Source organism: Dasypus novemcinctus, chromosome 6 (genome assembly GCF_030445035.2).
Source record: "Dasypus novemcinctus isolate mDasNov1 chromosome 6, mDasNov1.1.hap2, whole genome shotgun sequence".
Taxonomy (NCBI): Eukaryota; Metazoa; Chordata; class Mammalia; order Cingulata; family Dasypodidae; genus Dasypus; species Dasypus novemcinctus.
In genome coordinates, this window is record NC_080678.1 from 115,473,616 (window position 1) to 115,499,678 (window position 26,063).

The window sequence follows — 26,063 nt, forward strand, 5'->3', positions numbered from 1 at the left end:
CTGTGAAGACCACTAAGTGTCAAGCTTGTATTAGACAGCCTCTAGCCTGTCCCAGGAAGTCCAGACCTCTTCCCAGCCCTGAGGCAAACCAACCAAATTCCAGCCTGCACTACCCAACCTCCACCCTGCCCTGAAGAGTCTGCCATCCAACCCCTGCCTGAAGAAATTAATCCTGTATCACCAGACAAAAATGAAAATGAATGTCCTGAAGTCAACAGCTTGCAAGACATTTCTGATCCTTCTTCTTATCCCCCCCACCACACCTCTTCTCTTCAAGACCTATTAAAAGACTAAAATCAAAACAAGTCTCCAAAGGCAAAGTACAAAGTGTGACCCATGAGGAAGTACGCTATACTCTAAAAGAACTACCTGAGTTTTCCAATTCATATAGACAGAAATCAGGGGAATATGTGTGGGAATGGATATTAAGGATATGGGATAATGGTAGAATGAATATAAAGTTGGATCAGGCTGAATATATTGATATGGGTCCACTAAGCAGAAATTCTGGATTCAATACTGTAGCTTGAGGGGTTCGGAGGGGATCCAACAGTTTATTTGGGTGGTTGGATGAAACATGGACCAAAAGATGGCCTAGGATGTCTAAGGTCAAGATGTCTGATTTACCCTGGTATACTGTAGAAGAGAGAATTCAGAGGCTTCGAGAGATTGGAATGCTAGAATGGATTACCATTTAAGACCTGTCCACCCAGGAAAGTCCAGGACACACCTTTAACCAGGACTGTGAGGAATAAATTTGTAAGAATAATTCATCTTCCCTGAAGAACTCTGTGGCTGCTTTTCTCTTTAACCCAGATATTACTGTGGGAATTGCTGTCATGGAACTAGCATCCTTCAACATTATGGGGATGATTGGATCTCTGCCTGGTGAAAGCCAAGAATCAGCAGTTAATCACCAAAGGCAAGATGGGTGTGGCTACCACAATGAAAGGCAGACTCAAAGCAGAAATCAAAAGAGTCTGAGTCACATAGAGCTGTGGTGTTGGCTAATAGAACATGAAGTATACCTAGAAGTGAAACACACGGGCAGTCTACAAAATTCCTACTTGATCTGTATAAGCAGAAGAGTTCTAGGCCGAGTGAACAAAACCTTAACTTGAACTGCAGATGCAGAGAATCATGGCCCCTAAATCAATTCCCAGACTTTACAGACACAGAGTTCCTTGAGTGAGGAAAAGACCAGGTGCCCTTGGGGAAGGTACACTGGATCTCTGACTTGTGGAGTAAGGGCTATTATGATAGAAAAGGCCAAGTGGAATCCACTAGAACTGTCCCTATCTAGCAAAACAGTAAATCAAAAAGCAACACCAGATTCCTGGAGGGATTATAGAGATTGGTGCCACCAGCAAGTATCTGAAGGATTCAGGGGTGGTGATTTCCACCACCTCACCATTCAACACTCCTATTTGGCCTGTGCAGAAAACAGATGGATCTTGGAGGATAACAGTAGATTACCATAAACTTAACCAGGTGGTGACTCCAATTGCAGCCACTGTCCCAGATATGATATCATTGCTTGAGCAAATCAACACATCACCTGGAATCTGATATGCAGCTATTGATCTGGCAAATGCTTTTTTCTCAATTGTCATTAGTAAGGACCACCAGAAACAGTCTCCTTGCAGCTGTCAAGGTCACTAATATACCTTCACTGTCCTGCCTCAGGGGTATATCAACTCTCTAGCCCTATGTCATAATATTGTACGTGCGGACCTTGATCATCTCTCCCTCCCACAAGACATCACACTGGTCTATTATATTAACGATATCATGTTGATTGGATCTACTGAGCAGGAAGTAGCAATGAGTCTAGACTTATTGGTAAAGCACTAGCATGACAGAGGATAGGAGATAAATCCAACAAAAATACAGGGCCCTCCATCTTGGTGAAATTTCTAGGTGTTCAGTGGTGTGGGGCTTGTCAAGATATCCCTTCTAAAGTGAAGGATAAGCTGCTGCATCTTGCCCCTCCTATGACCAAAAAAGAGGCACAATGCTTATTTGATCACTTTTGGATTTTGGAGACAACACATTCCTCTCACCCATTTACCAAGTGGCCAGAAAGGCTGCTAGTTCTTAGTAGGAACCAGAATAAGAGGAGCCTCTGTGACAGGTCCAGGCTGCTGTGCAAGCTGCACGGCCACTTGGGCCATAAGATCCAGCACATCCAATGGTGCTAGAAGTGACAGTGGCAAATATACATGCTGTCTGGAGCCTTTGGCAGGCCCCTATAAGAGAATCACCATGCATCCACTTAGGATTTTGGAGCAAAGCCCTACCATCCTCTACAGATAACTACTTTCCTTTTCAGAAACAACTTTTGGCCTGCTACTGGACTTTAGTAGAGGCTGAATGCTGAATCATAGGCCACCAAGTTTCCATGAGACCTGATTTGCCTATCATGAGCTGGATATTGTCTGACCCATCAAACCATAAAGTTAGACATACACAACAGCACTCCATCATAAAGTGGAAGTAGTATATACAAGATAGGGCTCTAGCAGGTCCTGAAGACACAAGTAAGTTATATGAGGAAGTGGCCCAAATGCCCACAGTCACTCTTTCCATGTTACCTTCTCTTTCTCAGCCCACAACAATGGATTCTTGGGGAGTTCCTTACAATCAGTTGACTGAGGAAGAGAAAACTCAGGCCTGTTTTACAGATGATTCTGCACAATAGGCAGGTGCCACCCAAAAAGCTGCAGTACTGCAGTCCCTTTCTGAGATGTCCCTGAAGGACCACAGTGAGGGTAAATCTTCCCAGTGGGCAGAACTTGGAGCAGTGCACCTGGTTGTTCATTTTGCTTGGAAGAAGAAATGACTGAAGGTGACTTTATACACTGATTCGTGGACTGTTGCCAATGGTTTGGCTGGATAGTCAGAAATTTGAAAGGAATATGATTGGAAAATTGGTGACAAAGAGATCTGGAGAAGAGGTTTGTAGATTGATCTTTCTGAATAGGCAAAAAAACAAAAACAAAAACAAAAACAAACCAACATGAAAATATTTGTGTCCCATATGAATGCTTACCAGAGGGTGTCTTCAGCAAAGGAAGATTTTAATAATCAAGTGGTTAAAATTACCTGATCTGTGCCTAGCACCCAGCCTCTTTCCCCAGCCACTTTTGTCATTGCCCAATGGACTCATGAACAAGGTGGCCATGGTGGTAGGGATGGAGGTTATGTATGGGCTCAACTACATGGACTTCCTCTCACCAAGGCTGACTTGGCTACAGCCACTGCCGAGTGCTCAGTCTGCCAGCAGCAGAGACCCACACTCAGCCCCTGATATGGCACTATTCCCTGAGGAGATAGGCCTGCTACCTGGTGGCAAGTTGATTATATTGGAGCCCTTCCATCATGGAAGGAGCAGTGATTTGTTCTAACTGGAATAGATACATACTCCAGATATGGCTTTGCTTTCCCTGAACATAATGCTTCCCAAACTACCATCCATGGATTTACTGAATGTCTTATCCACTGTCATGGCATCCCATACAGCATTGCTTTTGATCAAGGAACCCACTTCGCAGCAAATGATGTGGGGGGAATGGACACGTGCTCATGGAATTCACTGGTTTTACCATGGTCCCCATGATCCTGCAGCAGCTGAATTGATAGAACAGTGGAATGACCTTTTGAAGACTCAATCACAGCATCAACCAGGTGGCAATACCTTGCAGGGCTGGGGCAATGTTCTCCAGGAGGCTGTTTATTCTCTGATCACTTTATGGTGCTGTTTCTCCCACAGCCAGGATTCATGGGTCCGGGAATCAAGTGGTGACAGTGGGAGTGGCACTGCCCACTATTAATCCTAGTGATGCACTAGGAAAATTTTTGCTTCCTGTCCCTGCAACCTTAATCTTTGCTGGTCTACAGGTCTTAGTTCCAAAAGGAGGAGCGCTTCCACCAGGGAACACAATAATATTTCCACTTAACTGAAAGTTGAGACTGCCACCTAGCCACTTTGGGCTCCTCTGAATCAACAGGCAAAGACGGGAATTACTGTACTGGCTGGGTTGGTTGATCCTGACTATCAAGGGGAAACAGGACTGCACCTAAATAATGGAGGCAGGGTAGACTGCCTGGAAGGGCCTTTAGCATGTCTCTTAGTACTACCATACACTGTGATTAAAGTCAATGGAAAACTGCAACAATGCAATCCAAGCAGGGCTAAAATAGTTCAGAACCTTCAGGAATAAAAGTTCGGGTGATCCCATCAGGAAAAGAACCACAGCCAGTTGAAGTGCTTGCTGAGGGTGAAGGGAACATGGAATGGGTAGTGGAAGAAGGTAGTGAGAAATATGAACTTCAACCATGTGGCCAATTACAGAAATGAGGACTATAATGGTCATGAATCTTTCTTCCTTGTTCTGTTATGAATATGATTGTATATGTACATAAAATGAATATGTAAAAGGTTCTCTTTCCTGACCTTTTCCCTCATCATTTGGCATAAGTTATATTAGTTTCTTGTTATAATATTTAAGGATGTCAAGTTTAAGAGTGAATATTACCCAAGGACTTGCACCTTATTCTGGAGGGAATTAGTATGTTTCTGGTTGTACACAGGGCAATTGAATATTGTTGGTGGAACTATATATGTCTGCCATTGTTTTTATTTAGAGACTTAAGTATGGTTTAAGGTAATGTGTTTGGCTGCCAGGTTAACAAGTGATGGACTGTGATGGTTAGGCTAATGTGTCAACTCAGCCAGGTAATGATGCCCAGTTGTTTGGTCAAGCAAGCACTGGGCTAATTGTAGTACAATGACATTTCATGGACTCTAATGATCAATAACGTGATTGCATAGATGGCTGATTACATCTACAATCAATAAAGGAGATTGCTGTCAGCCATGAGTAACAATCTTCCCCAGACAGTGGAAGGTCTTAAAAGGGGAAATGATTTAAGTATTCAGAGAGAGAATTCCCAGCTCTACTTTGGACAGCCACCATCTCCTGGGAACTCATCAAGGAGTTTCATTGGAGCCCCTGGTTTTAACCTGCCCTGCAGAATTTGGACTTCTGCATTCTCACAGTTGCATGGTAGAATTTTATAAAATCTCTTTCTATTTACATGTCTCTCCTGTCAGTTCTGTTTTCCTACAGACCACTGACTAATACAAGCCCCCCTCCTAATTAATCTACTCCTTCTCCAAGTCTCTCAGTAGATACCAGTAGGAAACTAGAACCTGCTGTTGCATGAGCTGAAACTAAGCTAATCTGCTTGTTCTTCAGGAATCCACAAGACAAAGAAACAAAAAAGAGAAAGGAACCAATATAAAATAAAGGGGCCCTGTCTCTGTTCATCTCAGTAGATGCTGTTGGAAGACCAGAATCACTACCAGAGAGAGGGCTGAAAATGAGGCTAGCAAGTCCCTTGGAGATACACCAGACCAAGAAACAGAGAGAGAGAGAAAATGAGAGAGAGGAGAGAGGAGAGAGGAGAGAGGAGAGAGAGAGAAGTAACCAGCCAAAAGAAAAGGAAGGAGAAAAAAGGTGCACTGGCTCTTTATGACCTGATAGATGCTGGTGAGAGGTTAGAGGCTGGTTCTTTTAAGGTGACAAAAACCAAAGCTGGCATATGTGCTGGTCTCTCAAGGATCCCTAGATCAACCTCAAGCACAAACCCGAGCTGTGGAGGATGAGGTTTCCTCTGCCCACTATGGCCACAGCCAGCTGCTCCTGGAATCCTGGCTTTGTTTTTATAGCCACCACCATTTCTGCTAGCAGTGTGTCCGCTGAGGAATGGAGGCTGGTTGGAACTTGCATTTATAAAAGCTGAACTCAGAGTAGGCTTTCCCTTCATCTTTAACACCTGTGGTTATTCTAAGTGTCCAATCTGGTTCCAGGGTTACCATCTAGTTAATTCTATTCTCTTTTTCAAGCTTACTCATTTTACTGGTGGAGAGAGAAATCAGTAAACTATTCTACTTTTTTGCCCCTAATGACTCATCCTTGACTTCTTAAGGGTGGAGAGGCAGCATAAGATTCCCTAGCTACCCTTGGAAGGCAGAGGAAGAGGAGAAGCAACTCAAGTCCCTTGTGCCCCAAGATCAGGCCTCAGGATTGAGGCTGCTCTACAGGCCCCCCCCCCCCATTGTTAGTCCTCTTATTTGCCATTCCAGCTGACCAGGACAGACTGCTACTGAATTCTGCAAATGGAGGGCATGCTGAGGTTGGCCAAGAACAGCCCTTGCATAGGGATATCACAAGCTCCAAGCTTGTTTGTAGCCAAAGAGGGTCAGAGGAGGCTTATGCAGACCACGGTAGACTCCTTAGCCCATGGGCCCTGTGCTCATCCAGGTGGACATGAAAGATGGGATGCCAACTGGATGAAGAAGTGCTTGGAGGGCAATGGCATCCTCCTTTTTGTGGCTGCCTGGATGAGCATGTGGCCAGGGGTGCTATCCACTACTCCAGGAAAGAGGGATTATGACCACTTAGAAGGCAGCCCCAGCACTGGAGATGGAGAGACCTGGCTGACTGGCCCCATGGCATTCAGCAAGTTGCTTCATCTCTCTGCATCACAGAGTCCCCATCAGTAAATACCTGCCTTGCCAGATTGTTCCAAGGATGAAGGTGGTTTGTAGGTAGTTTACCTAGCATGGTGACTGATGCAATATTGGAGGGTGAATATGGAGCAAACTGCCAGGGAGGCAGAGACACAGACTTTGGGAAATGGGAGGGTCCCCTGAACCAGCCATGACTCCTGGGCTCAGTCCTCCTCCCACATGCCACCAGGAGGCAGGATGTAGGGTTTATAGTGCCCCTGCTGGAAATTGGACCTGGACTCAGGTCAGGCACACCCAAAGTGCTCTGGGACCTTTTGCCCATGGATTACACAAGTCAGTTCATTTGTTAATTCCTTGACTCACAAATTATTGCTGAACATCTCTTTCAATATAATTCAGTATAACATCTCATCAGTCAATAACTGATTTAGGTAGCAAGGAGAAGGCAGTGTCAAAACCAGAAAAAGTCCCTGTCCTCATCGAGCTTTAATTTTATTGGGAGAAAATAGAAATAAATATATACTAAATACATGAGAAAAATAAACAGTGTGCTAGAGGAGGATATGAGGGGAAAACCAGGAAGAAAAGGGGGGGGGGCAGAATGCATTCTCAACCAAGAGCTGAGGTGTTCCTCAAGTGTCTAGTGATCTTTGTCTACCCATTGTCATCTAAGAATGTGGCATTAAAATAAGATTGTGGCTCTGTGTGCCAGGAGCCCTTCATAATTTGTGTATTCCATGCTGGACTTTCTCAGGACTTTGGGTTTCCTGTGATACATTCTATGGGCAATGAGTACTTGCTTTCTTCACTGTTCTAGAGCCTAGACACTCCTTCCAAATCATCTCAAACTGGAAACTAGACAAGGTGTGGTGAGCTGTAGACTACTGCTTCTCATATACTTTTTCTAATTATTCTTCTTTAGGAGGTCCTTTTCACACAGGGCAAAAAGAGAAGAGGAATAAAGAGAAGTTAAGTGAACAGTGTTAACATTAGCTAGGAAAAGGAATGGTGTTATACATGGTACTAGGGACTGCCAAGGGTAAAATCTATGTTGTGGGTGGGTTTTCAGAAACTAGTTCTTTGCTATTTCTCAGATACTGGGGTAAGATCCAGAGTGTTTGTGCCTCCTGCAACGGGCAGGACAGGTGCTTTGTGACTGGAGATGGGTTCTTATCCAGGAAGTATAGCAAATGAACTGACCTGCCTGAGCCACACCTTTCTCATCTGCAAAATGAGAGTATTGCTTGGATCCTGGGGTTGGTTTGGAATTGGAAATTGTGCATGTAAAGTGCCTGGGACATAAGCACTAGTGACATTAGTGGCAGTCCTGATAGAATTAGAATAATATGTCCTTAGTTTCCTCATTGACTGCTGGCAGTTTTAGATACAGCCTAGAGGAGGCAGTAAAGAGGGTGGGGAGGAGACAGTTTCTCTTGGGTGTATGGCAACACATATAAACAGGACATTGAGAATTGTTTTAGTTTCCTCATTGCCAAATCAAATACCATACAATAGGTTGGCTTAAACAATGAATGTTTATTGGCTAATGATTTTGGGGCTGAGAGAAGTCCAAGTCAAGATGATGCTTTCTTCCCAAAGGCTGGTGTTTTGGGACTGGCTGCTTATATCTTAGATCCTGAGCTCCTCTGTCATGATGCAATGCACATGGCAGCCTCTCCTGTCTCCTGCTTCTCTTCTAGGCTCTGTTGACTTCCACCTTCTGGCTGCTCCCTTTATGGCTTTTTCTCTGTGCCCTTACCTATAAAGTCTTCAGTAATAAGATTAGGACCCATACTGGACCACATCCTACCTGAAGCAACCTCATCAAAAGGCACTGTTTGCAAGGGTTCAAACCCAGAGGAACAGATTTAGTTTAAGGAGATTTCAATCTCTGGACTGGCTATGTGCCAGCTGGGCCCTGAGCCTCAGCAGAGTTGCAGCTCCTACCCTCTGGTTTGTTGGACTTGCACAGGTCAGCTAACAGGGAGGGGAAGATGGTCAACCACCACACCAGGGAACTGAGAGTGCCTACAACTCCGAGCAGGAGAATCACATCCATCACCACTGTGGGATCTATGCCCCCCTCGATATAGAGGTGGAGTGAACATCACCATCCCAGGGTCCACAGGATGGAGGAATAAAATATGGATTAGAGAGAACTTACTGGTATTCTACTATAGAATTACTGTGACTAGTAATAGAAGAAACTGTAGCATTGATCTGAAGAAAGTGGCCATGGTATTTACTGAGGGCAGGGAGAGGGAAGAGGAGATGAGATGTGGGGGCATTTTGGGGACTTGGAGTTGTCCTAAATGATATCTCAGGGACAGATGCTGGACATTATATATACTGCCATAACCCAAGGAATGTTTTTATGGGACACATAGCGCCAAACCACCAGAAGGGTGCATGTGTTCATGGGTATGGTGTTTGCTGGAGGAGAGAGGAGGGGCCTCCAGATGGTTGGGCCCTCTGATGCGTGGCTTAGGAGAGACTTGAGCAGTCACAGATCCAAAGAGAGAGCCCAGAAGGGCACAGGAAGCCTGGGACCACCCCATCTCCATGGCACTATGCAGGTCGACAGATCTGTGGGCTTGCAAAGACCTTGAACCCTGAATAGAAACACAGATGTGAGCAGCTTCCTACCTGGCCAAAAACTTCCTTCAACCTCCTCACTCTCCTTCCAGGCAGTGAATATAACCTGGAGAAGCTTCTCCATTTGCTCAGTGGGAGAAAGAGTCTGAAAGTGGGGGCAGGAGTGGCCTGTGGCTTTCCCTGCTGGGCAGCACCTGAGGCAGCAAGGCAGTTGTCTGGGTCTCCTCCTGCTCACCCCCTGGCATTGACAGCTGGAGAACTTCCGTGCCAGGAGTGCCTGCACTGTGCAGGTGGCTAAGAAAGAAGGGAGAGAAGAAGGTCCAATCTGCCCCCCTCCCTTCTGCAACAAGGGTTCCAGAGTGAATGTCTTCTGTAAGGGGGAGGTCGGGGAGAGTCTGAAACCCAAGAATGCGAGTGTCCAGGGCAGCACGTCTGCATCAACTGTGCCGTGACCTGCTGAGCTGGGCTGTGTCCTCCAAGGGACTTTGGATGGGACTGATGCAAAAAAGCAGACACTGGGAATGGCCATTGCCAAGTAGGGGTGGACCCAGGAGAGGAGGACCTTCAGAATCCACTGGGGCTTTGCTGGCCAATCCATCGCCCCCATTCCTGGGCCTCTCGGCCCCACCTAGGGTCCACCCCTCCTTTGGCCTGGGACTGACTTGGGGAAGGCCCAGGTCCAAGAAGCTCCACTGACCTGGACAAATGGACCAGGGGTCACCCCCTGCCCTGCTCACCAGATGCGCCTTGGTGCCTGAGGGCCGCTGCTCTCCAAGGCTGTGCCAGGGAGGGAAGAGAGTGTTAGAGAAGCTGCTGGAATTGGGGGACACATAGACACTCTGCTTGCCAAACCAGTGTACCTCGTCCCCTGACCTTGCCTTTTTGTTTTCAGGTCGGGCAGTGTGAACAACAACTGGCTGGACATTTACTACTGGGTGGAAGATTTAGTGAAAAAGTTCCAGAAGTACGGCTTCTCCGAGCTGCGGGCCCCTTGGGCTGTGGGAGCTTGGCCCCGGCCAGGCAGAGCACACATCCCTTGGAGCCTCCAGGGGCCTGCACATCCCTCGGGTGGGAGCCCCGAGCCCAGGGCTCTGAACCAGAGCAGAGGACAGATGGACAGATGCAGATGCCAGTTGATGTCCCCTGTGGTGGCCAAGGGGTGGTGCCAAGGGGGGGGAGCTCAGTAAAGTCCATCCACGGCCAGGACAGGGAGGTGGTCACCAGCTCCCCAGAGGGGCTAATTGGTGGAGGAGGGAGGAGGGGAGATGGGGGAGGGGAAGGAGGGACAGAGCTGCAAGAATATCACAGTAGAAGGGAGACGCCTTAGGGACGTGAGTGCAGGTCTTGATGTCACTTTCAAGTGTGTGCAGGTGTGTGCAGGTGTGTGCAGGTGTGCACAGGTGTGTGCAGTTGTGCGCATGCATCTTCTGGGGTGTTGGGCTCTAGGGGTGGGCAGAATGCCATCCTGGCACCTGCTCTTGCGTGAAGCCTCCAAGTCCTTCACTGAATGAAGCTGTGGGCACTGCCTGGTGGGGAGTGGGCCCAGACGTGAGACGCAGTGGGGAGGGGGTGGCTGGCTGGGGGCCTGGCCTGGCTGCCTGGGTGTGCAGCTTCCAGCTGTGAGCCACCTCTCACGAGTGGGCACTTCCTCACAGCCCAAAGCTGAGGATATCCTTCATCTTGTACTCCGATCATGGCACTACCCTCTTGCCGCTCACAGCAGACAGGTAAGTGGCACCTTGCCTTCTCCAGGCAGAGGCAGGAGGAGTGGGGCTGGCGGGGCACCTGGTGGGCTGCAGGGCTCAGGGCCCTTGGGGATGCCAGTGCCTGGAGCCCCAGCTGGGCTGAGTGGGGAGCCAAAAGACTGGGGGTCATGTGGGCCTGGGGGTGGCGTGCAGAGAGCCGTGCTGGGAGGCTGGCACTGCCTCTCTGGGGAGAGGGGTTGTGTGTGTATAACAGGAATGGGGGGCTGGGGAGTGCAGGAGATGTGAGCTTGCAGGGGGGACACATCCCGGGAGCCCTGAGTCCTCAAGCAGCAGCCCTGGGGGCGTGTGGCCTGCAGCAGAGCTGGGGCAGCCTGGACTGATGCTCCCACAGGACTGAGGAGGGGTGGGGCAGAGGGGTGGGGTGGGGCCTGAAGGGTCCCTGGGCCTGGGAGCAGAGGGAGCCCGACCCCTTTGGGGGGTGTGGGGAGCGTGTGGCCACGGGCAGCAGGTGCAGGGTCCTGGAGGATCTGCTGTGGGGGCAGAGGCCAGAGCACAGGGGCTGAGCAGCCCCCGCTAGCCTGTCAGGACAGTGAGATGGGGAGGGGGAGAGGGTCCTAGGGGAAGAGGCACCTGCAGGAGGAGGGGCTTGCCTAGAGAGGCGGAGCCTGCACACCAGCCTCCAGGGGTCCCAGCCCCACCTCCTAGACTGGGTGGGCCTGTGAGGCCGCCCCCACTGCCCCCCCACCACAGCCCACGCTCCTCCCAGCTTTCAGCCTCTCTCCCCCAGCAGCCCAGGAACCCTCTCTGGCCTGTTGGCTACTTCCTCTAGCGCCTACACAGGCAGCTCGTGGGGCTGAGCCCCCCAGGGGGTTGCGGAATGGGAGGGGGAGGGCGGCCGAGAAGCAGGATGAGCTTTCCCAAACTAAACCTCCCATGGGCCGCCTGCCGGGGTCCCACAGGAGTTCGTGAAAACACCAGTCCCTCATGAGGCTGACTTGCAGCTGCACGTGCAGGGACGGTCAAAGGCAAGACCCCCTGGGACTGGGGGCCGTGGGCCAGGGACAAGCTCCGAGCAAGCCAGGCTGAGCCCATGGGGACAGCGGGGCCCTGTCTGCGTGAGATGCACCGTGTCCTTGCACGTCCACGCAGAGCGACTGTGGGAGGCCACGCCCACCTCCACTGCCTTTTCTGTTTTGTTTCAGGAAAAAAATCCAGGAAGGTCTTAAGGAACTTAAAGCTGTAGTACCTGTAGGAGCTATGTACATGGATAAAGGATTTGAAATGGTACAGACTGCTAGAGCTCAGAGAATTTTTCCAGATTGATTAAGTTTTCGGACTATTCCTTGGATCATCTAATGCCTCTCTCCCAATGTTCCTTCATTTATTGCAGGCAAATGACCAAATTGCAAAAGCCACCGCTGGAGGTAAGCCCCCTCCTGCCCTTCATGGTCTCAGGGGTCAAGGGCAAGGCCAGGCTTGGGCATCAGCGCATTCCAGGTCCCGATCCCTCCCCCACATTCTAGCTCTGAGCTGGAGGAAGTTCCTCACGGTCTCCGAGTTACAGATTCCTCCTCTGGACAAGGAGGCTAAGTTAATACCCATTTTGCCTTTATGAGAACTAAAGTGCCTGCTTGCACCTTTGGTCTTGAGAGGCTGCAGGTGCGTCCAGGTGAGACCACTTCCCTCTCTGACCTGCATTTGGGAAAAGAAAAGGAAGCAGCCAATGTTCCCGCACAGACGTAGGGTTTGGTTTACAGAACGTCTTCTCGATTGCCACCCTTTGCTGCCCACTGTGGCCTCTGAGCTGCACTGTGGCTTTCGGCTCTTCTTCCTTCCACCCTGTGCCTCCCTCCCTGATGGTGCTGGGTGCTGTCCTCAGACCAGGACTGACGTCCTTCCAGGTGTTACTGGATTTTATTTAGGTTCTTTGACTATGCTGCAGAAACAAATTTCAAGAACATGTCAGGGGAGTTAGGCTAGTAATTTATTCAGGTAGGGAGGAAGGAGAAGTGGGAGAAAAATAACAGATTAGGGGTTCCAGGTAGAGAGGAAGGGGCTGAAAAGTGATAAAGAGAGCTAATTTACAAGCTACACTTCCCCATTATAGATTATAAATGCCCAGGTTTACTTGTGTGGCCACATGGCAGAGGGAAAATGGTGAGATCAGTGCCCAGAGGGCAGGAACAGGTCCAGGGCCAAGAGGAGAGTAGAGAGTGAGAACATGCATTCAGGCCCCATGCCTGGCTTTTTGAACTATTAATTATTCTGCCCCTTTGCTAATGGCAGGGGAGGGGTTCCAGCTGTTTGCTCTTTTGACTGATTACCTCACTAATCAATTCCCCTGTGAGCGCCCAATGACAAAGTCCTTGGAGAATATCCGGGGCTTCTCCTGGCTTCCAGAAGAAGTCTTTGTTCTGAAAGGCAGAATCTTGGGGAGGGTCCTCCAGCAGCCGTCTTGGGGGTTACTGATGTCCACGTGGGCTTCTTGCCAGGTTCCAGACCCATCTATTGATTCCCTATCTTACGAGCCTGCTTCATACCCCCTTCAGTGAGTTTATACTGTCAATCTTAAAGGGGTGCTGAAGGGAGATGATCATTTTTCTGTAGCTACATTCTACTGGTTAGGGGCAGTAGGCTCTACCTGACAAGTGTAAAACTCCCTTGCTCTTCTATCTCAGTTGGAGGAAGATGGATCTGGCATCCTGTATGAAGCTGGATGAAATCCTCATATGGCTAACAAGATATTGATTCTGGAAGAAATAAACTTAATTAGAATTTTTAGAATATATGATCTCACTGAGAGAACACTGGACCACAGAAGTAGAAAAGGCCAGGTGTCTGTAAAGGCTGCACTTCTCTGACAGCAGTGGGTTTTATTTTGCAGGTTTTGAATACTGTTTAGGACTGTTTTAGAGTAATTAACATAGAGATGACTTTCTTCCTTAAGGAAAGGACATACTATTCCCGTGCTGTAGTTAGCATGTCAAGTGCCCTGCGATTTTGCATCACCACAGCAGCAAGAGTCTGCTTGCTGTTTTGGAGCTTCTAAGGCAAAGCTGGTTTCATTTATGATGTTAGGTAGCTCTAGGGAGTAACTAAAACAGATAATGGGGTTTGGTATAGATTGCCAACCCCAGTTTTCAATGGAGGTGGTTATGCCTAAAGCAGCCAAGAGGGAGATGAGAAGAGACATTGCCTTTTTCAAATGAAAACAGACAAGGGTTTTCTTAAGGTGATGGGTTAAAGACCCAGATGATACTTAGCTTTGTCTCTTGAAGAGGTATTTTAGGCCATCCAATGGCTGGCACTCGTATGACCCATCAGGTGCTTCTGGTGAGTCAGTACGTCCTTGGACCCCTGGCTTCACTCGGGATAAGTGTACCCAGCTGGCAATGCCTTTAACTTTAACAGCGGTGGGAGTGATTAAAACCACAAGCTAAGGTCCTCTCCAGTTAGGCTTTAATTGAGAGTGAGGCCTGTTTTCTTGCCAGGTTTTGATCAGAACCTGGTCTCCAGGTTTACTTTGGGTAAAGATAATTCATGGGTAGGAAGAATTTTGTTTCCAAGCTCCTGGATGACTTTTGATTTTTCCCTAGGTTGATAAAATATTTTGTGAGCTCTTGAATTTCTGGATCTAGTACCAGGTCCTGGATAAGGAAAGGCTGCCCATAGACCATCTCAGAGGGGCTAAGCTGAAGTGGGTCTTTGGGAGCTAAACATAGCCTTAGGAAGGCCATGGGCAGACTGGTGGCCCAAGGGGATGCCGTTTCCTGGCAGAGTTTAGCTAGAATCTGTTTTAAGGTGCAGTTAAATCTCTCTGCCTTCCCTGAGTATTGGGGCCTCCAGGAGCCACGGAGATGATATTTAATTCTGAGGACAGCTGATAGGCTTTGGGTTAGTTTACTAGTAAAGCCCATTATCACTTTGGAGGGACTTAGGAAATCCAAACCTGGAACTATTTCCTTATGAGAGCTTTAGGCACCTCATTTGCTGTTTCTCTTCTAGTGGGAAAAGCTTCCACCCACCCAGTAAAAATATCTACCACTACTAAGAGGTACTTAAGCCCTGCAAGATGGCATGTGGGAGAAGTCTATCTGCCAGTCCTCTCCAGGGTATGATCCCTGCACCTGGACAGGGAGGTTTAAGGGGGGAGGATGGTGAAGCCTCCCATTGTCTGAGTTATTAACTGCACACAGGGAGCAACTCCCGGTAACTTCTTTGACTGTCTTCACCAGGCCCTGTCCTTCGAAAACCTGTTTGGCTAAGCTGGTTAGGGCTTCCCTCCCCAGACGAGTGGCTTGGTGAAGTCCATGAAGGACTTTCCACTGCACTGCTCCTGGCAGGTAGACTTGAGTATCCTTACCAAGCCACCCATCAGCCTCCAGGGTGAAGCCCAGGCTAGCTGCCCTGGACAGTGCATTACTGTTATTTCTTGAGGTAACACTATGGCTTCCAATAAGTCTAGGATTTCTTGCCTGTGCTTAATAGGTGATCCACTGTTTGTAAGCAGCTTCATTCTCACCATATAGTAGAGTGAGCATGAAGGACAAGGAAAGCATACTTAGAGTCTGTAAATATTAGCCTGTTTCCCAGCTATTAGCTTTAAACTTTGGGTAAGGGCAATCAACTCTACTTTCTGGGCTAAATTTCCAGGGGGGAGAGATTTGGCTTCTATGGTTTCAAATTGAGAAACCGCTGCATAGCCTGCCCTTTTAATTCCTTCTTTAATAAAACTGCTTCCATCTGTGAACCATTCAATGTCTGAGTTCACAAGAGGCACATCTTTTAAATCTGGCCTGCTTGCGTAGTTTTGGTTAAGAGTTTCAAGGCAGGAGTGGAGAAGGGGCCCCTCAGGATCTGACTTTGGCCGTCTACTGGTAGTAGGGTGGCTGGGTTGAGAGTCTGATCTGTTCTTATCTGCACCTTAGGGGTCTCTAGTAATCGAGCCTGGTATTTAATTAACCAAGTACCTGTAAGCCACTTGTGGCTCCGGGTCTCAAACATGTCCTTCACCTGGTGTGGGGTGAAGACTGTGAGAGGTTATCCCTAAGTTAGTTTGGTGGCTTTCTTAATTAAAAGGGCTGTTGCCCCCATTGCTCTTAGACAAGGTGGCCATCCCTGTGCTGTACTGTCCAGCAGTTTGGAGAAATAAACTACTGGTGGAGAAATTTCACCCAGTTTCTGGACTAACACTCCTAGACCCATCCCCTTCTCAGTTATGTATAGAAAGAAAGGCTTCCTTAGGTTAGGAATTCTAGGGCTGGAGGGCCAATTAAGGCTTGTGTTAGGACACAGAAGGCAGCTTCCTGGCTTGTTCCCCACTCTCAGTGTTGGTTATCAGCCTCTGTAATAGCACTGTGAGTGGCTGGGCTATCTCCCCAAACTTAGGTGTCCCCAGTCTACAGTAGAGAGCCATTCTAGGAAAGTCCTCAGCTGTTTCTTTGCTTGAGGTGGGGAAGTACTAGTGATGGCTTGAACTCTTTCTGGGGAGAGAGACCTTTCCCCTGGGGCAAGGAGGAATCTAAATAGGAGACTTTCTGCTGAGAGATGTGTGCCTTGGATGCTGACCTCCTATAGCCTCTATCAGCTAGGAAATGAAGGACTGAAAAGGTGTTGACATCAGAAACTTCCTTCATTGGACTGCAAAGCAATAGGTCATCCATGTATTGTAAAAGGACACTGCAGCCAGTGGAGATCAGCTAGGTCCTGAGCTAAGCATTCTCAAAAATATGGGGGCTGTCTTGGAACCCTTGAGGCAACACAGGCCATGTAAGCTGGCCTGGGGGCCTAGAGTTGGACTCCTGCCATTCAAAGGCAGAAAGAAATTGAGAGTCCAGGGGGAGAGGAATGCAGAAAAAGGCATCTTTCAAGTCTAGATAAACCAAGACTAGCCTTGTCTAGTTTTGGTTTAAATAGCACTGTACAGCGGCTGGGCTACTGTACACCAGTTGCAGTTTCCGGGACCTGATTTAGTAGAGTGTAATGGTTGGGTACAACTGGATGAATGGGTATTACAAAGCTATTGACTGTTCGGCTTTTTCACAGGAAGAATCAGCATGTTGCTGGGAGATTGGCAGGGAATTACTAGGCCATTCCCCAAGAACAATTTAACCGTGGGCTGGAGGCCTTTAACAGCCTCCTCCTTGAGGGGGTACTGCTTTCTATGAGGGTATGGCTGGTTAGTATCATAAGAAATGGAAACTAGGGGAACTGGAAGAACCCTTCTGGGTATCCCAGTTTCCCAGACAATAGAATTTACTCTTGATTGCCTGGGGAATAACTGCTGATGAGACACCTGATTTTGATGAGGGAACCCTGGCTAAACACAGTTCCACATTCTTCCTTTGAGCCCTGGGCTGTAGGCACCTTAGAGGTTCCATTGATCCCTCCTAGTTGAATGCAGGGTCCCAGGGTACAAAGCAAATCCTGCCCCGGTAAGGGGTTGGGACATTTAGGGACAATTAAAAATTGATGGCTTATGATTAGGTTTCCTATTTGGCAGAGAAGAGGCTCAGTGAAAGATCTCATTTTAGTTTTACTGTCAACACCCGCTACTGCATAGGTTCTGGGGGAGGGAGGTTTGGAGTAACAAGTCAGAACTGAATAGGTGGCTCCTGTATCAATTAAAAAATTAATTTCTTTTCCTGCCATGTCGAAGGTCACCTGGGGCTCCTCTAGTTCGATGTTCCATGGAGTCATCCAAGGAGCTGCTCTTTGCCCTGGGCCCCCTCAGTCCTCCATGTGGGGAGGGGGGCTGGTGCCACTAGGCCCCGGGCTGGGCGCCACCTCCCCTTCAGGATTCGGTGCTCTCCTGAGCCCAATGCCTGTTTTCCCAGACTGGGGCAGGGACTGGGGGCTCCTTACGTAGTTCAGGGCAGCTTTTCTTCCAGTGTCTTCCACAATTGAAGCAGGGTCTCAACAGTCTGGAGCCTGAGCTGGGGTGACCCTGGGATGGTCGGCTGCTCTTTATGGTAACTGCAAGTAGCTGAGCCTCCTGCCTGTCCCTCTTTGCCCTCAATTCCTCAAAAGTCTGGTCACAGTTGTCAAAGATGGAAAACGCTACTTTTAAAAGAGAATTCATTTAGGTCCCAGGACCTAGAGCTAGCTTTTGGAGTTTCCTTTTCATATCTGGAGTTGCCTAGCCGATAAAATAGGTTTCCAATACAACCTGTCCCTCCAGTGAGTCTGTATTAACTTGGGTATACTTTCTCCTAGCTTCTAGTAGTCTCCCTTGAATCAGGGCAGAATTTTCCTTTTCCATCTGGGTTATTTCCTGCAGCTTATTATAATTAACAGACTTGACAATGTACTTTTTCATTCCCTCTAGTAGGCATGCTATTGCATGGTCTCTCTTTCTTATGTCTGCTTGCCTTCTTTGGTAGTTCCAGGTAGGATCAGCCTCTGGAACTGCCACAACCCCTATAGCTTATTGCTGGGGCTGCTGGGCAGCCTTCCCATCGGCATGCCCCTGGGCTGCTTCCCAAATTCAGCAGTTTTTTGCAGGGACATAGCACAAGACTAGGATGACATGTGTGTCTCCTCACGCCAGCTCAAAATTTAGGGTTAACTTCTGGAATTCCTTGGTAAACTCATCTGGGTCTTCTGAAAATCACCCCAACTGTTCCTTACACTGAGTTAAATCTGTCATAGAGAAGGGAGTATGGACTCTAATTGTTTCTGCTTCCCTTATTGTGTAGAGGACATTTTTGCATCCCCTATTAAGGTGGAAAGATGCTCCACTTCTAGTGACTCCCACTGGGGTAGCTATAGGCACATGAGGCATGGAAGCAGGGGCTGGAGGGGGAAACTGAGGAGGGGATCATCTAAGATACTCACCCTCCTTTTCAGGGAGTGGTTTCACTTTCTGAGCATAACATAACTTACAAGATCCACTTAACCTTGTGTCCTGATATAGAGCCGTAAAAAGCTGAACATATGAAACCTCTGACTGCTTTCTTTCCTTCTCACACAGGAGGTCTGTCTGCAAAATATGGTCATAATATAGGGCACCATTTACAGGCCAATTTTGGCCACCTTCCAGGCTATACTGTGGCCACGCAGTGTAGCAAAAGAAGATCAGTTTTTCCTTCCACCCTTCAGTTGGTAGGGTTGTCCAGTTCTCGAGAATACCCCCCACTGGGAGTCTGCTGGTATGCTAGCAGCTGCACCCATTATTCTAGGAAGAATGAAGAAGCACCTTTTAGTCGACGGTTCTGGCATCCCAGAGTCCTAGTCTGACTAAAATGTTCACCACTCCACATAATTTGGAGCTGAAGCTCTGTCTCAGTGTCTCGAGAATTTCAATTTTCAGAGCCTGCCTGGCCTACAAGCATCCTTGTGGGCGACCTAGGTCCTGGGTGATATTTTATTCCAGATATCAAATCAATGCACCCAAGCCGAGTTGGTGGGAGACTGAACAGCAGCCCCAAATCAAAGCACCTGAGATATCTGTCTCAGGGGATATTTGACTGCTCTCTGAATGGATGGGCCCAAGGAATGGGGGCCCTTCAGTTTCCTGCTCTGGTTCTCAGCACCCCAACTTTCCAGGGCCCAAGACCCACTGCACTCGACATACCCAAGCCTTCAAAAGTCTTGGGGGACATGCAGAGTTACTTCCCACCACCCGGGGAATCAGGGGCTCTGATGCCAGACATTTCCAGGGCCACCTGGACTTGGAAGACAGATCAAATAGATCAGATGCCCTCCAAGCCCAAGAGAGCTTCCTCCTCCTCTCCTTTCAGAAGCTCAAGGCTGTCCTAGTTCTATGACTTTACTGTCTGATAGTTTCCCAGTTAAACCAGCCATCAAAAGGCCATTAAGTGATTGATGATCAATTGCTCTAGCTAACAGGCTTTGGGGCCCTGGGGCAATAGCTTCCTGGCTAGACAAAGGCACTTTCCATTTTTACTGTTTTTAAAACATTCCAAAGCATTCTAACACAAACCTGTAAAGAGAAATTCATTAGCAAGAAGTAGAAAGGTAAAACATGGGGTAAAGGTTAGATCAGGGGTATCCTGGCCTGTGGCCCCCAGGGAAGGGAAAAGCATCTGTCTTGGCTCAGCCCATCTTGGCTCAGCCCACTGCCTTCCCACTTCATGCCCCAGGTAACTGGGTGTGGCCAGATAGGAATGCCGTTGGCAAAGTTGTGGATGCACTGGGAGGGGCAAGCCCCCTGCTCCGCCACTGCCATGCACCTCCTAGGGGACAGGGCAGGAGAAGGCAAAGGCAGGCAGGCCTGAGGACAAAGACTCTGGCTGCTAAAAGGGCTTGAAAAAGAAGCTTTGCAGGACCCAGTGCTCTGCCAGAACCTCCGTCTTGGCAGGGCCATGATTTAAGCCACTGCCCTATGACACAGCCGTCCTGGCTGGGGTCAGGTGGCACAAGGCTGGGTGCGTGGCAGTGACAGAGCCCCAGTCTCTTCCCTCCAAGGATTATGTCCTGTGGGGGCTCGTAGGCAAACCCATTTAAAATGGGGAGCCCAAGGAAGGCATTAAGCAAGCTGTAGGCTGTAGCTTCACTCACCAATAAACTCTAGGACTGGCTCTGCCAAATATGTTAATGGATTTTATCTAGGTTCTTTGACTATGCTGCAGAAATAAATTTCAAGAGCATGTCGGGTGAGTTAGGCTAGTAATTTATTCAGGTAGGGAGGGAAGAGAAATAGGAGAAAATAACAGATTAGGGGGCCCGGGTATAGAGGAAGGGGCTGAAAAGTGATAAAGAGAGCTAATTTACAAGCTACACTTCCCCATTATTGATTATAAATGCCCACGTTTACTTGTGTGGCCACGTGGCAGAGGACAAACGGTGAGAGCGGTGCACAGAGGGCAGGAACGGGTCCAGAGGCAACAGAGTGGAGAGTGAGAGCACCTCAGGCCCCCCACCTGACTTTTTGAACTATTAATTATTCTGCCCCTTTGCTAATGGCAGGGGAGGGGTCCCAGCTGTTTGCTCTTTTGATTGATTACCCCACCCATAAATTCCCTGCGAGGGCCGGATGATAAAGTCCTTGGGGAACATCCTGGCTTTCTCCTGGCTTCCAGAAGAAGTCTTTGTTCTGAAAGGCAGAATCTTGGGGAGGGTCCTCCAGCAGCCATCTTGGGGGCTATTGATGTGGACTCTGCCAGGTTCCAGATATTCCTTATCTTACTAGCCTGCTTCACAGGCTTCATAAGCAGGATGCACTGGGGTTTGCAGAGCCCTTAGCTGGGCACATGGTCCCCCGTCAAAGGCCTTGGCCCCAGGGCCCTAGGACACTGGCGGGAACCCCCAGGCCTGATGGTTCACTGTCCCCTTGCCCCAAACCTGCAGCCTACCCATTACGGTAGGTCAGCCTGCAGCTCTCTTTGCTGTTCTGGAGTCTTCCACCTGTCAGGTGTATGAACCGGGTTTCCCTTCCTAGCACGGGTGTTACCATCAGGTGGGGGTGGGTGGGGCAGCCAGGCACCTGGGGCACCAGGTGGGTGCTGGGCTCAGGCCCTTCTCCCTCTGGGGTCTGCTGCAAAGCATGCAGAGTAGGGTGGCTGGCACATGTGCCTCCCTGTGAGCTGCCCACACCTTGCCTGCGAGGACTTGGTGTGGGGCCCTGGGCTGTGTCCCACATGGGCAACCCTGAGGTTCTGCCACCTGCAGCCCCCGGGTGCAACCCAGGTGCCTTTCCCATCTGGCCCCTTTTTCCTTGTCCCTCAGGTAAGAAGGTTTCCAGCATGATCATAGCCTTCACTGATGGGACGCTAGAGCCAGCCGTGTTTGCAAACACTAAGGTTGAAGTGAGTTCAAGCCACAGTCATGTGCATTTTGCTCCACATCTTTGGATGAATTGTACTTAACACCTTCTCTCTCTCAGGCTCGAAAGGCTCGGCATATGGGGGCGACTGTTTATGCTGTGGGTGTAAAAGACTTTTTGCAATCACAGGTAATCAGAACTGGAATGCAGGGGCTGCTCTTGAGCCTGGGTGGGGGAAGGTGTCAGAGGCTGCTTTCCCAGGCTAGCCCAGGGATGATTTCCTAACCCCCTCCAATTACTCGCGGCCACCCCTGTCCACTGCAGAGGATGGTAACGGTGGGCTTGGGCACACCCCAGCTGAGGGTGGACGGGCCCCCCCATGAGTTCTGCTGCAGATGAGAGGATCTAGTACAAGGGTAATGGGCAGTCTGTTGCCTGTGGACCCCACAACCCTCTCGGTCCCCTGGCTGTGGGTCCCTGCCACCTCTCCTCCTCATAGCTGGAAGGGTTTGCAGACACCAAGGAGCATGCGTTTGGGGTGCTCGGAGGTTTCAAGGCCCTGCAGAGCATCACTGACAAGGTGAGTGGGAGCTGGACACGAGGAGGGGTGGACTTGAGCGGCTGTGGGAGCTGGACACGAGGAAAGGTGGGCGTGAGTGGCTGCGCTAGAGGAGGGGCCGCTCTCAGCCTGCCCCTCCACCCTGCTCTGTGTTCTAGCTGGGGGAGAAGAGCTGTATTGAGCTCAAGTCTCTGGATCCTGTTGTTGCCTGCGTGGGAGGTAAGAGCTGAGGAGTCACCGCTGTGGTCACAGGTGTGTGTGTGGAAATGCCTGTGTGTGGGTGAAAGGACATGTGTGCCCGTGGTGTGCACATGTGAGTGCTTATGTGCATTTCTGCATGTTTCTGTGTGCCTGCGTGTACAATAATGTGGCGATGTGTGCATATGTGTTCTGTGGATTGTGTGCATGTTCACATGTGCCCGCTTGTATATTTGTATTTTGTGTATACGTGTGAGTGTGTGTGTGTATGGGCATGCTCTGCCATCACCCATCCTGGTTGTGATGCGTGTCACAAGGGTGATACCAGCCTGCTCCTCTCCCCAGGCCTGGGGCCAGCTGTGCTCCACGGGGCCCATGTTGCTCACAGCCCCTGTGGGCGCTGCACACACCCTAGGTGGACCAGTGGGGGGCAACAGAGGCAAACATGTGTGTGCCCGCAAACACCATCTGGCACAGCCCCTCCCAGCTCACTGCCTCCCCTGGAACAGCTCCTGTGGGATTTTGTCACATGTTGTCTGTGTCTGAGCCTCCTGGGTCCCCAGGCAGCCTGTGCTCTAGAGTCTACTCCCTGCATCCACCATGCATGGGACCCACCCATGCCATGTGTGTTGGGTGTGCCCTGGAGGGTGCTTGAGGTGGGCTCTGGGCATTTGCTCTCCTGTCTGATACTGGCTGTGTCCTGGCACGGGCAGCCCTGTGGTTCTTGGGCTAGCTTCTGAAACTCACTCCGGGTGCCATTCCCAACCCAGCCACTCCTTGCTTTTGAAACCCTCTAGGGTTTTTTTTATTTTTTTTATTTTTATTTCACCCTTATTGTTGACTTCTATCCAATATTCTGTTTGGCTCCATTTTATCATTTCTATCTCTTTACTGTAACTCTCATTTGCATATTGTTTTCTTGATATCCTTCAGTTCTTGGTCCCTTTTCCTTTACTCTTTGATCATATTTAAGACCATTTTTGATGTCTTATTCTAGTATCTTCTAAGTCTGGTCTTCTTTGTTGGTGTTTTCTGATGTTTTATCTTGTTTCTTTGTATGCCTTGTAATCTTTTGTTGCACATTGTAAATTTTAATATTTCAACGTGTTGCCTCTAGAATTTAGTCACTGAGCTGTCTCTCAAGTTTGTATAGTGCTACTGATATGACAGATTACCTTGAATGTAAGGAGCTAGCAAAAACAAAGAAATGCAAAATGCACCTTTCACAGTCCTTGCAAATTAGCTCTGGGTGGGTTGGTGCTCTCCTTTAGAAATCAGTCCTCCTAAGGATGAATGATGAACGTGAAGAATAGCCCAGGGCAAAAGCGTGGAGTCTCTCCAGACTTTTCTGAGCATGCATCTTTTACTGGGCATGTGCTTGTGGCCTTAGGAACGCCTCTATTTATAGGGATCGGAATTCCCCCTCTTTTCTCTATGAAATGATCTTTCCAGTCCTGGGAACTCTAATTTATTTCTTGAAGGTGGTAATCCTTTGCCCCAGGCTGCTGAGGTTTGATTTTTGTTTGTTTGTTTGTTTTTTCAGGTGTACATAATCCTTTATTTTTCTTAATTATTTGACATACATGCACATGTAGATTCAAGTATCATGTCTTTTTATAAGCATTGGCATAAAGTTGGCCTACTGAATGGAAATTTTTTTTTCTCTTATCAATTATATATTTCACCCCAGGTTTACTTTCAATCAAGGGAATATTTAATGCTCCAATGATATAAAAAGCATATTCCAGAAGTAAACTTAACAAGTCATACCAAGAAGGTTGAAGAGCCAAAAGACTTATTAGTTCAAGAGCTCAACTGACTTGATTATACAAGTTATAGCCATGCTTGATGTATATTGGTCAATGTAGATTGCTCTAAGCCCTGAGGATTGCAAAGTGAAGCATAAAGGATGAATGCTTTCAAATGGAGTGACTTTTATAGATCCAGAATGAGTCAAACCTAACTATTCTTTTTTTATCTTCTTTTTTTTTTAAAGATACATAGATCACACAAAATAATTTTTCTTAAACTTAGTTGTCCACTGTGTGCTTCTGCATGCAGGGCAAGTTCTTGGACAGTGAGCCAGAGAAAAGAGTCCTGATTCAATTCTTCATGCTGCCACCTGATACGTTGGTATATACATACATGTACCCCAATATGCAAATAGAGGTCATTATTTCCTTTCCAGAATTGAGACAGAGAACCACACTGAGACCACGGACTATCTCCAACCTGAGCCAGGAAGTGGGTGGGGGGAGGGGTTATTGAGGATGTCAGCAGCTTTTCCTACTGTTTTTATTATTTTATTGAAACCTATTAACAAAGCATAAATCCATCCAAAATGTGTAATCAATGGTATTTGGTATAATCACATTGTGCATTCATCACTTCAATCATTATTAGAACATTTTTTGTTATTCCAATAAACAAAAAACAAACAAATAAAAACTCATCACCTCTCAATCTCTCTCTATGCTTCCCCTGCCATACATAGCTGCTATTCTGTTTCTCTCGAGTTTATTTGTGTTTATGTTTTGTAAAAGCAATGTTATATAGCTGCAATATCACCCATATTCATATTTCACATGTTTCACTATGTTATATAGCCCAATGGTATATTTTTTAGCTTTCCTTCTGGAAATATACATGTCCTTAGACTTTCCCTTTCAAACACTGTCATACCTATATAATAGCTCTGCTAATCACAGACACCATGATGTGCTCTCATAATTTCCATTCATTTACAAAGATTTACAAAAAAAAAAAACTGTTCATCGATTCTGAAAAAGTTAGTCCATAGCTTTCCATTCTCTACCCTCATTCCTTTTTCTGGTGACCTATATTCAAATTAACTCCATGAGTTTACACAATATATTTAGTTCATAATAGCACAATCCTACAATATTTGTTCTTTTGTGTCTTGCTTGCGTCACTCAACATAATGTCCTCCAGGTTCATCTTTGTTGTTATATGCTCTTACCACTGCATAATATTCCATCATGTGTATACATCAAAGTTTGTTTATCCATCCCTTGGTTTCTGGACAGCTGGATAGTTTTCATCTTTTGGCAATTGTGAATAATGCCACTACGAACATTGGTGTGCAGATGGCTGTTTGTGTCACTTCTCTCAGTTCTTCTGGGTATATACCTAGTAGCAGTATCACTGGTTCACATGGCAAGCCTATATACAACTTCCATAAGAACTGCCAAACAGTCCTCCACAGTAACAATACCATTCTACATTTCCCACCAACAGTGAATAAGTGTTTCTATCTCTCCACATCCTCTCCAACACTTGTAGTTTTCTGTCTTTTTAATAGGGGTTGTTCTAATAGGTGTGCAACAGTATCTCTCACTGTAGCTTTGATTGGCATTTCCCTAATCTCTAGTGATATTGACCTTTTTTTCATGTATTTTCCCCATTTTTATTTCTTCTTTGGACAATTATCTATTCAACTCCTTTGCCATTTTTTAATTGGGTAGTTTGTCTTTTTATGATTAAGTTATAGTATCTCTTTATATTAATATATCATGGATATTAAACCCCTATCAGATATGTGATTGTGAAATATTTTTTCCCGTTGAGGTGACTGCTTTTTCACCCATTTGGCAAGGTCTTTTGAGGTGTACAAGTGTTTAATTTTGAGGAGGTCCCATTTTTCTACTTTTTCCTGTTGTTGCTTGTGCTTTGGGTGTAAGGTTTAAGAAACTACCACCTATCACAGTGTCTTGAAAATGT

At 47.8% G+C, this 26,063-nt stretch overlaps 1 protein-coding gene across 1 annotated transcript in view; it reads left to right on the forward strand.

The window, feature by feature from the left end:
• The first annotated feature begins 10,014 nt into the window (after positions 1–10,014).
• LOC101429401 (anthrax toxin receptor-like) overlaps positions 10,015–26,063 on the forward strand; it is a 33,892-nt gene continuing 17,843 nt past the window's right edge. The window contains exons 1-8 of the mRNA XM_058299286.2: positions 10,015–10,097; positions 10,789–10,860; positions 12,042–12,123; positions 12,230–12,263; positions 21,529–21,608; positions 21,686–21,754; positions 22,065–22,145; positions 22,283–22,343. Coding sequence (XP_058155269.1) covers positions 12,097–12,123; positions 12,230–12,263; positions 21,529–21,608; positions 21,686–21,754; positions 22,065–22,145; positions 22,283–22,343 — 352 coding nt within the window. The 5' untranslated portion in view covers positions 10,015–10,097; positions 10,789–10,860; positions 12,042–12,096. The remainder of the gene's footprint in view (positions 10,098–10,788; positions 10,861–12,041; positions 12,124–12,229; positions 12,264–21,528; positions 21,609–21,685; positions 21,755–22,064; positions 22,146–22,282; positions 22,344–26,063) is intronic.